The following is an 11,948-nucleotide window of genomic DNA, read 5'->3' on the forward strand; positions in this document are numbered from 1 at the left end:
CCACCATGATTGACAGGCCTGAGGGACTTCTGCTCTGTTCCACCCACCATATCACACCATGATTTAAAGGCCAGGAGACCTGCTATGTCCCGCCCACCATGACTGACAGGTCTGTCCCCCTCACCTTGACGTCACACCATGATTGACAGGCCAGGAGACTTCTGCTCTGTCCTGCCTACCATGACATCACACCTTGATTGACAGGCTAGGAGACCCGCCCACCATGCTCTGACCCGCCCACAATGACATCACACCATGATTTACAGGCCAGGAGACCTCTGCTCTGTCCCACCTACCATGACAACACACCATGATTGACAGGCTGGAAGACTTAAGCGCTGACCCGCCCACCATGACATCACACCTTGATTGACAGGTTGGGAGACTTCTGTCCTGTCCTGCCCACCATGATTGACAGGCCTGGGGGACCTCCGCTCTGTCCCGCCCACCACGATATCGCACCATTATTTAAAGGCCGGGAGACCTGCTCTGTCCCACCCACCATGATTTACAGGCCATGAGACCTCTGCTCTGTCCCCCTCACCTTGACGTCACACCATGATTGACAGGCTGGAAGACTTCAGCTCTGACCTGCCCACCATGACATCACACCTTGATTTGATTGACAGGCCAGGAGACTTCTGCTCTGTCCTGCCTAACATGACATCACACTTTGATTCACAGGTTAGGAGACCCGTCCACCATGCTCTGACCCGCCCACAATGACATCACACCATGATTTATTTACAGGCCATGAGACCTCTGCTCTCCCCCCCCCCCCCCACCTTGACGTCACGCCATGACTGACAGGCTGGAAGACTTCAGCTCTGATCCGCCCACCATGACATCACACCTTGATTGACAGGCCAGGAGACTTCTGCTCTGTCCTGCCTACCATAAAGTCACAGCATGATTGCCTGGCTCCAGTACTTGCTGGGTCACTAAGCCCGGGTTCCCAAGAAAGGACAGTAGGCATCTCTAAATACCCCTTCCCCCACCCCAGGGTGATATGCCATGCTCAATATATTCCCGCCATAACTGTTATAAGACAAACAGATCTCACAGTTTTCGGAGGACAGGCTGGTATCGTCGCTGTACACCGAATCCACAGACGCCACTGTGTTATCGTTCAGCTCGGCCTGGAAGATGCCGTCATCTGCAAAGGAAAGAAGATACGGGGATCATCAGCCGTCACCCCAAATATCACACAGCTACTCACTGACTGCCCATCTCCGAAGACTCCATTATACAGAACAAAGAGGACCCATCAGCAGTTTAGCCAGACTCCCATTGGGGGGTATTAGGATGGAAAACCACAATGTTCGGGTACACACAGCTTATCTTATGTTTGTCTACACAAAGGTCTTCAAAGGGCCCCTATGTGACGGTAAAAGGGGCTCACACACCCCCTGAATATCACCTTTCCGGGGGCAGCTAAGGAGAATAGGAAGGGGTTGTCATGGAGGCCATTAGGTAAGTATCTACCACCCTGGCCTCCTGTCACTTATGGCACACTGTGTGATTGAAGGAGACCTCACCCCACAACGTAGAACCTCTAAATCAGCAGTTTCCAACCTCAGCCCTCAAAGTACCCCCAACAGGCCATGTTTTGGGGATCTCCCTTGGATAAAATCGCTGTAATGAATATCCAGCACCTGTGCAAGGTAAAGGAAATCCTGAACACATGACCTGTTGGGGTTACCTGAGGACTAAGGTTGGGAGCCTCTGCTCTAAAGGTCTCCACAATCCTGAACTCACCATTGTAGTAGGACAGGAAGTTGGTTCTGTCGGGTCTCCTCATCATGGAGTGTCCGATGGCGATGCTGTACATAGCGCGGGAAGAGCTACTGGATTCCGCCACCGGGATCTCCTCCATGAGTCTCATAAGGCCGCTGAGGTGGACGTTTGTAGACGGCGTTCCTAGTCAGAAAATGGCAGAGTGATCACACAGGGGGACACCTCCAAGGGGGTATCCAGAACTAAACTAATCAGAGCCGACCCAGAAGATGATTCTATAGGTCACAAATCCCATCATATATATGGAAATTATTTACACCCCACTAGGCTATCTGTCCTCCCCTCCCCCACCAATTTTCTGGTATTAGGTACTAGTTCCATACACAAGCATTATTACCATCACAAGTGAAGCCTGGATGTCCAGGTCAGGTTTAGCAGTATCACTATTGTATTGGTTACTTTGTAACTCCATGAATCATTTATTGAATTTTTTTAATACTGCAATTGTATCCGGCAATTACAATATTATGCAGGGACACACTGCCATCTACAGGCTGCAAGTGGCATCTGCAAGCTAAGAATGCACTACAGCCCATTGCAGGGGAATATTTTTGCAGGATATCCCAGGAGGTAGCAGTGACACCACCCAAGCTTCCCAGAAGCTACAGAAATCGGGACGCTGTTTATTTTATTTTATTATTTTAGCAATAGCTTTATTTTAAAATTTGCAGGTGATTTGACTTTGGAGGTTAGAAGGAGGAGCTGAGGTCTGGAAACTGAGCCTAAAAACAGCAGGCAAAGGAGGAAGCACTAGTCACATTGTCTGTGGTCTTCCTGCAGCTGATCTTTTCTCCATTCCTGACAACCTACCATGTCTTATTCTGCACTGTCTCTGGGTGGAGGCGGCCATCTTGCTAGAGGCAGAGCTTTGCTTTAATGTCAGCCTCTAGCAAGGAGAACAGTAATGACATCACCAAAATCTCACTCCAAATCTTGAGAGACCAGAAGTCAGGGACAGCAGAGCCTTAGATGATCTCACACTGTAGATATACAGCTGTGAGGATACAGAACAGGAGCGCTCAGGCACAGGAAGTGCCCTGATATCAGGAATGCCCAGTCACAGGAAGTGCCTGGATATCAGGGGTGCCCAGCACAGGAAGTGCCCTGATATCAGGAGTGCCCAGGCACAGGAAGTGCTCTGATATCAGGGGTGCCCAGGCACAGGAAGTGCCCTGATATCAGGGGTGCCCAGGCACAGGAAGTGCTCTGATATCAGGGGTTCCTAGGTGTCTTTTATGAAAACCGGTTGATTTTTGGAGCGATTACTTTTAATACAAGATATTCCGGGAATTTGGGGACTTAGCAAGTTCAGTCTATTAGAACAACTTTGTGTACTGAGGATGTAAAAGGTCATTCTCTGTATTCTCTGTGGGAGGAATTGATGGTCCTAATTATGGTAAAATAATTATGAAGCTTACAGGAAAGTTTTAATGGTTTCTCACCTGATTGGTCAGGACTGCCGGGGGTCCCAGGGGGCGGGACCCACTGTCTGGTGGGTGTAGGAATGGGGCTCGGACTCTTCTCCTCCTTCACCTCTACTATCTTCCCCGACATGCCGCCACCTGCACACAGTGCGAACACAGCGTGATTAAATCAGATTACATGACGAGTGTAACCGGCAACTCAAACAAACCAGGACCCTCGGGGGCAGTCACATGGGAGGGGCCAATTATTAATATGTGCAAAAAAAATCCCTAGAACTCAGCAAAGGGGATTTCATTAAAACAATCGCATCCTCCCCACTCTTCTCCCCTCTCATGGAGATTTCACCACCCTGAATCATGGCTACTTTACAGAGGAACAGTCGGTACTCACCTTGTGTGCCGATGTGGGTGTGGTAGGGCTCAGGGATGGTGGAGGTGGGGGCAGGGCCACGTACAGGAGGAGGAGGGGCCCAACAGCTGGGGATCTTCCTCACACAGTTTCTTACGCTCATCAGAGGACATTTTCCATCTGCAGACAGAACTCTTATTAAGCCACCCAAACACACAACGCCCACCAAAGAGGAGCGATCTGCCCACCAAAGAGGAGCGATCTGCCCACCAAAGACGAGCAATCGGCCCACCAACCAGAGAGGAGCGATCCGCCCACCAAAGAGGAAAGATCTGCCCATCAAAGAGGAAAGATCTGCCCATCAAAGAGGAGAGATCTGCCCATCAAAGAGGAGAGATCTGCCCATCAAAGAGGAGAGATCTGCCCACCAAAGACGAGCAATCGGCCCACCAACCAGAGAGGAGCGATCCGCCCACCAAAGAGGAAAGATCTGCCCATCAAAGAGGAGAGATCTGCCCATCAAAGAGGAGAGATCTGCCCACCAAAGAGGAAAGATCTGCCCATCAAAGAGGAGAGATCTGCCCATCAAAGAGGAGAAATCTGCCCATCAAAGAGGAGCGATCTGCCCACCAAAGAGGAGCGATCTGCCCACCAAAGAGGAGCGATCTGCCCACCAAAGAGGAGCGATCTGCCCATCAAAGAAGAGCGATCTGCCCATCAAAGAGGAGCGATCTGCCCACCAAAGAGGAGCGATCTGCCCACCAAAGAGGAGCGATCGGCCCACCAATGAGGAGCGATCTGCCCACCAAAGATGAGCGATCCGCCCACCAAAGAGGAGCGATCCGCCCACCAAAGAGGAGCGATCTGCCCACCAAAGAGGAGCGATCTGCCCACCAAAGAGGAAAGATCTGCCCACCAAAGAGGAAAGATCTGCCCACCAAAGAGGAGCGATCTGCCCACCAAAGAGGAAAGATCTGCCCACCAAAGAGGAGCGATCCGCCCACCAAAGAGGAGCGATCCGCCCACCAAAGAGGAGCGATCCGCCCACCAAAGAGAAACGATCTGCCCACCAAAGAGGAGCGATCTGCCCACCAAAGAGGAGCGATCTGCCCACCAAAGAGGAGCGATCTGCCCACCAAAGAGGAAAGATCTGCCCACCAAAGAGGAAAGATCTGCCCACCAAAGAGGAAAGATCTGCCCACCAAAGAGGAGCGATTGGCCCACCAAAGAGGAGCGATCTTCCCATCAAAGAGGAGCGATCTTCCCATCAAAGAGGAGCGATCGGCCCACCAAAGAGGAGCGATTGGCCCACCAAAGAGGAGCAATCCGCCCACCAAAGAGGAGCGATCCGCCCACCAAAGAGGAGCGATCCGCCCACCAAAGAGGAGCGATCCGCCCACCAAAGAGGAGCGATCCGCCCACCAAAGAGGAGCGATCTTCCCATCAAAGAGGAGCGATCTTCCCACCAAAGAGGAGCGATCTGCCCACCAAAGAGGAGAGATCTTCCCATCAAAGAGGAGCGATCTTCCCATCAAAGAGGAGCGATCGGCCCACCAAAGAGGAGCGATCTTCCCATCAAAGAGGAGCGATCCGCCCACCAAAGAGGAGCGATCTTCCCATCAAAGAGGAGCGATCGGCCCACCAAAGAGGAGCGATCTGCCCATCAACCGGAAAACAAATCAAACTAGAAGACTAACGCTGGCCATCCACTATACGAAAAATCGGCCGAAATTCGATCATTTGGACAGTTCTTTTGTTTTTCGGCCAGTTAATGGGCAAGAATCGGTAATCGGTTGTGACGATTTTGAGCCGAAAAAACGAAGGACAAGTTTGGAAATTTTCTGCCTAACGAATGATGAATTGAAAGGTTGATGTGTTTCTCGTCCAAACTGTTTGCACTTGACATATGTGAAAAAACGAACAAAAAACTGATTCATTTATGTCCATTGAACGATTTATCGGTCATTACATGACAGCACGATCATAAAAGGAATGGCCAGCATTACCTCATATGTGGCTCTCTCACCGTCCTCTCCACACTGCTTCCCTCTCCTGTTGTCCTCTCCGCTATGCTCCCCTCTCCCGCAGTCCTCTCCGCTCCCCTCTCCCGCAGTCCTCTCCGCTCTGCTTCCCTCTCCCTCTGACCTCTCCGTTCCCCTCTCCTGCCACCCCCTCCACTCCCCTCTACCACCGTTCCCCTCCTCTCTACTCCCCTCTCCCTCCATCCCCTCCCCCCCACTCTGCTCCCCTCTCCCGCTGTCCCCTCCACTCTGCTCCCCACTCCTGCCGTCCCCTCCGCTCCGCTGTCCTCTACACTCCCTACTTTTGCCATCCCCTCTACACTGCTCCCCTCTCTTGCTATCCTCTCCCACCATCCTCTCTGCTCTCCTCCTCTCTCCCGCCATCCTCTCTGCTCTCCTCCTCTCTCCCGCCATCCTCTCTGCTCTCCTTTCCTGCCTTGCTCTTCATTCTGCCCCCCTCTCCCGCCATCCCCTTTACCCTCCACTCTGCTCCCCTCTCCTCCCTCACCATCTTCTCCCCTCTCCCACCGTCCCCTCTGCTCCCCTCTCTTGCCATCCCTTCTACGCTGCTCCCCTCTCCCGCCATCTTCTCCATTCTGCTCCCCTTTCACACCATCCTCTTTACTCTGCTCCCCTCTCCCGCTATTGCCACTCTGCTATCCTTTTTCCCCACTGTCCTCACCACTCTGCTGTGCCTTCCACTCTGCTTCACTCTTCCTCCATACCCTCTGCTCCTCTCTCCCATCATCCTCTCCACTCCACTTTCTCACTATCCTCTCCACTCTGCTACTCTCTCCAATTTCCCACCAATTTTTCCAGGAGTGAGCATTCCTGAGTAGGCATTGATAACACCCACACATGATGCTGAGCCTCCATGATTGAAAGAACTGAGAGCCAATGAATGATAAAGGTGGAGCCAGGGACAGTCGGGCTGGGGAGGAAATGACTAAATGGTGCTAGACGTCATCCAGCCAGGGAGGAGGCGGGGCTCTATCCGACTTGCTGCTGCTTCTAATGGACATCGTGGGAAGCTCACAGTGTGCAGTGAATTCAGAGGAAGCCGTTTCAGTGCAGGGGGAGGAGCCGGTACACCTGTACAAGGCTGGAGGGAGGAAGGAGGCCATCTAATGTTAATGGAGGCTCCCCAACCATCCTTATATGAAGGGAAATGGCCGACCGGCTAAAGACACCAACACTGCAAAGACCAGATCAGGTGAACATCACCCTGCACCCACAGAGAAGCAGAATGTCTAACAAAAAACACGGCATGGTCATGTGACACGCATAACTCTGGATCAGCGCCCCCCAGAGGACAGACTCAATATCTTCCTACAACCAATATGGCCGCATCTTCCTACTCTACATTCCCCCAATGTGCAGAAACTGAACAACGCTTACCATCTGGAGGGATCCACAAGGTGCCGACAACACGAGAGGGGCTGGTGCAGTCCAGGGCCGGCCTCTTCACAGACAGGTGGGAGGGATCTGGAACACAGGAGAAAAGTATTGGAATGACGGGACGGATCTCTCCCTTCCAAACTGCAAACTCAGGGGAGTCACCGGGGACTGAAGATTCCACCCGCAGCGCTAAAGTAGTATGGCGGCATGGGGCGGAGCCATAGAAGATGACATGCATAAATGCAGGTGATGTCACTGGGGGTGTGGCAAGGATGTTATAGTATATCCTTACAAGGGATCAGGATAGGAAAATATCAGCTTGTTGTGCAAACAGATTAAACAGTCACAATAGTTTATAAAGTGCCCCCCTCCCCCACCCAGTCTCTCATTAATTTCCTGTGTTTAACCACCTGACCTCCAGAAGGTTTTACCCCCCCTTCATGACCAGACCACTTATTGCTATTTAGCACTGCACTACTTTACCTGGTAATTGCGCGGTCATACAACGCTGGACCCAAATGACCTTTTTATCATTTTTTTTCACACAAATAGAGCTTTTTATTGGTGGTATTTGATCACCACTGGGATTTTATTTTTATTACTAAACGAAAAAATAACGAAAACATTTTAAAAATCTAAATTTCTTCATAAATTTAGGCCAACATGTATTCTGCTACATCTTTGGTAAAAAACAAAAATCCCAATAAGTGGATGTTGATTGGTTTGTGTGGAAGTTACAGCATCTAAAATCTAGGGGATATATACTGGATTTTTTATTTTTATACTGGTAATGGCAGTGATCAGCGACTTATAGTGGGACTGGGATAGTGCGGTGGACAATCTGACACTAACACAGGCTGGGAAAGGTGTTGTGGAAATTTTATTAATATCTATGTGGATTTTTCTTTAGGATGTATTTTAGTTAAATTGCCATTACGTCTCCCAGTGTCAGTTTACCGGTAATCGCTATGCACAGTGAATAATGAATATTGCTTTAACTGGCATTGAGGAAAGACCTGTAATTGTGGAAATCTTCCACTAAATGGAGACTGCACGCTGCAAGGAGAACTCCATCGCACAAATGTATATCAGCCAGCCGAGGCCCCGATATTCACTGCGGAGATATGTTTGTGATGTGGAATTCTTATCGTTTTAATAATATCTGCCCTTTACCAGGATTAATGGCTGGCATCTTTCTGTCATATTTGATCCATATGATTGAAATACCGCTACTATTGTCTTTTGCAGATATAATAAATTCCCATTCACTGGAACAATAGCATGATCACTATCAAATATGTTTTTTATTAACTATATTATATAGTATTCACTCTAACAGGTTATGAGAGTCCATGCTTGTGAATTAGCATTGCCGAGTCCATGAGAACCCATGTGGCAGCCATATTGCTTTGTTCACTTGGCAGTTGGAGTCTCTGCACACGGCCGTGTTGTTCCATAAGCATTCACTCCTCTTTTCTATTGTGCTTTTGAATGTATACATGTTCTGTGATTGGTGGTCTTGAAGCCACTCCCTGTAACCCCCCCTTTTGTTCTCTTGAAGTAAATAAACCTGAGCTGCTGGGCTAACCTTATACAAAAGAGCCGTACATTTGTACTTTTCAGTACAAGGGATTAATGGCGTTTGGCACGTATTAATATCCACAAGTATGCTTTTCAGCGCAGCAAAGTTTTCAGCGCACCGAGCGAATTTCTATGCTCCAAGCTCCATTAATTTCCACGACAACGGGTTAATTTCTAGGAGCGATCAAGGGGTTAAATGTGTGCCTACCTATGTGTAATGTGTGCTGCTTTTACTAATAAACCTTTTAGTTTCTTATCCCTGCTTTGCTTTGCAGGGATAAGAAACAGAGATACCGTTCCCTCTGTACAGAGCTCTGTGTTGATTGTCAACACAAGGCTCTGGGCTGTGATTGGTCACAGCTGAACAGCAGGTCCCAGCCATGAATCACCTGAGTGCTGGCATTGGTCGGTTATCTGGTCCCCCCCCTCTGCACGCTGTGGTCCCTTCCACTGACCCCCCGATGTCACTGCGAGTCCTGTACTGTGCCCATAGGGGTTAGGGAAGGAATCACAGACTACGGGGGACAACGAAGTTCAGCAGAAGGGGAAAGGGTTACCTCTTTACAGGGAATTTTTTTATGAATTACAGTACGGGATCCGTCTTACCATCAGAGTGCGTTCTCTTCACCCCCAGCTCCGCCCGACGCGGCTCCTCCGTTTTCAGGAATCCGCCACCCCCGCTCACATTCTGCCCCCCGGAAGGCCGCGTTTGGACCCGATCTGGACATTTCACTGGGATCAGAGTGCCGCCTGCTGGTGGTTCTGCTGTAATACAAAGCACACGGTCATACATGCTGGATGTCTTCAGGTGACACCCCAAACACCCCAGGCTGATCTCTGTACAAAGAACGTTCATGATTTTACCAGTCAAAAAACTACATTTTCCACAATTTTTTTTTTAGCACAGGATAACCCCTCCCACTACCTGGTATACTGCAGTTTGGGCCCCGGGGGCCCTTTAGGAATAATGGATGCACTCACCAACTCTCGGCCTGACCGATTCGGCCATCTTGGTCTCAGCGCCTTTCATCCGAGCGGATCCATTGGTCACAGCCACGGTGAAGGGATTGGGTGACCCACCGGTTGGAGTATACGGCTCTGGTAAGAGAGGAGTCGGAGGTTCAGGACTGGAGAAGATGGCGGATGGCCAAAAATTTCACGTAGGAGCCAATGGAGACGTATGGTACTGAACAGCAAAGCATTCTGGGATATCATCATCATTCCTCCAGCCACTTGTAGTCTGTACTAGAAGCCATGTGACAGGGTGACAACACAGGAGCAAAACTGGGAGCCAGGGACACAGCGTTGTCACCCGGTAACAGGAAGCTCCTGGTAGGGTCACTAGGGATTATTTTAATGAAAATTGCAGATCTTCTGCACAAACATTTGCTTGGCCTCTCTGTTCTGGAATCAGTAAACTCTGAAGGCCCCTCCCCCCGCTGTCATGTGATTCACACAACACTCACCATCCTTCAGAATCTCATCCGGGGGTCTCCATAAGACGCTGACCACACGGGAGGGGCTGGAAGAGTCCAGAGCCGCCCTCTTCACCGCACGGGAGGGATCTGCAACACAGACAGGAATCCGGAAACTGAATTTGTATGAAGACATTGGGGGCGTGGCTATTAGAAGTGACAATCAGTAATGTGTGAGGTCATGGGGGCGTGGCTATTAGAGGTGACAATCAGTAATGTGTGAGGTCATGGGGTCGTGGTTATTAGAAGTGACAATCAGTAGTGTGTGAGGTCATGGGGGCGTGGCTATTAGAGGTGACAAGCAGTAATGTGTGAGGTCATGGGGGTGTGGCTATTAGAGGTGACAAGCAGTAATGTGTGAGGTCATGGGGGTGTGGCTATTAGAGGTGACAAGCAGTAATGTGTGAGGTCATGGGGTCGTGGCTATTAGAAGTGATAATCAGTAGTGTGTGAGGTCATGGGGTCGTGAGGTGACAAGCAGTAATGGGTGAGGTCATGGGGGTGTGGCTATTAGAGGTGACGAGCAGTAATGTGTGAGGTCATGGGGGTGTGGCTATTAGAGGTGACAAGCAGTAATGTGTGAGGTCATGGGGGCGTGGCTATTAGAGGTGACAAGCAGTAATGTGTGAGGTCATGGGGGTGTGGCTATTAGAAGTGACAAGCAGTAATGTGTGAGGTCATGGGGGTGTGGCTATAAGAGGTGACAAGCAGTAATGTGTGAGGTCATAGGGGCGTGGCTATTAGAGGTGACAAGCAGTAATGTGTGAGGTCATAGGGGCGTGGCTATAAGAGGTGACAAGCAGTAATGTGTGAGGTCATGGGGGTGTGGCTATTAGAGGTGACAAGCAGTAATGTGTGAGGTCATAGGGGCGTGGCTATAAGAGGTGACAAGCAGTAATGTGTGAGGTCATGGGGGTGTGGCTATTAGAGGTGACAAGCAGTAATGTGTGAGGTTGTGGGGGCGTGGCTATTAGAGGTGACAAGCGGTAAGGTGTGAGGTCATGGGAAACATAGCTATTAGATGTGACTGGCAAAAATGCATGCCCAATGCCCCTCCCACACCTAAGGTCGGTACCAGAAACTGACCTGCAAGGGGCGGAGCATTGGGTTGCGCCCACGGGCGGCTTGCTGAAATCTCCTTCAGACAATTCACGAGACCGTGCAGGTGGGATTTCCCAGGTGGGATCTCTGGAAAACAAATGAATATTATCCTGACCATAGAGGTATGGGATGTGTTACCTGACAGAATAGATTCACAAACCCCTGAATGAAAAGGACGGCATGTTCAGATTTCAAGGTGTAGAACTTTGTTAGGACATCCCGACTACTCCCTACAACTAGCAATCTGAAGAGAGGAAACCAATGGGCCGAACCTTGGGGGCGGGGACTCTTCCTGTCTGTGGTGGACCTCCTGGGCGAGGCTCCCAGTCTAAGGTGTTCCAACACACCAGGAGACGGAGCCATCGGAGAGCTGGGGACTTTTCTGGCACAAACTGGAGATTCCGCCGGGTCCCGCTCACTCCCAGAATCCTCTGCAATCAAAGAGAACATGAAATGTAACATTGCATTACCTGAAGCCACAAACATGTACATAGTTACATAGTTACATAGTAGGTGAGGTTGAATAAAGACAATAGTCCATCCAGTTCCCCCTGTGTAGGTGTGTGTGGCCGTAATCATCTCACATACCCCTGAATGTTCTGATCCTTGAGATGTAAGTCTAAGAGTCTTTTGAAAGCCACCATACTTCCCGCAGAAACCACCTCTTGTGGTAGAGAATTCCACAATCTTGTAGCCCTAACATGAAATGTTTAATAAAATATGAAGCTGGAATCTCCCGGTGTCACCCTCCCCTCCATCCCCGATCCAGTGCCGGGTCTTCTCTCTGACACACAGCTGTCGG

The 11,948-nt window shown here is 50.1% G+C and overlaps 1 protein-coding gene across 1 annotated transcript in view; it reads right to left on the reverse strand.

Annotated features, from left to right (window-relative positions):
* LOC309556611 (uncharacterized protein) overlaps positions 1 to 11,948 on the reverse strand; it is a 72,916-nt gene that overhangs the window by 14,871 nt on the left and 46,097 nt on the right. Inside the window, 11 exon segments of the mRNA XM_082259047.1 lie at positions 1,064 to 1,156; positions 1,759 to 1,920; positions 3,240 to 3,359; positions 3,613 to 3,750; positions 6,990 to 7,076; positions 9,177 to 9,335; positions 9,552 to 9,668; positions 10,037 to 10,135; positions 11,132 to 11,233; positions 11,419 to 11,616; positions 11,848 to 11,930. Of these exon segments, the coding sequence (XP_082115173.1) occupies positions 1,064 to 1,156; positions 1,759 to 1,920; positions 3,240 to 3,359; positions 3,613 to 3,750; positions 6,990 to 7,076; positions 9,177 to 9,335; positions 9,552 to 9,668; positions 10,037 to 10,135; positions 11,132 to 11,233; positions 11,419 to 11,616; positions 11,848 to 11,930 (1,358 nt within the window).

This window comes from Pelophylax lessonae (genome assembly GCF_965119305.1).
Source record: "Pelophylax lessonae genome assembly, chromosome: 5".
In the NCBI taxonomy this organism is placed as follows: domain Eukaryota; kingdom Metazoa; phylum Chordata; class Amphibia; order Anura; family Ranidae; genus Pelophylax; species Pelophylax lessonae.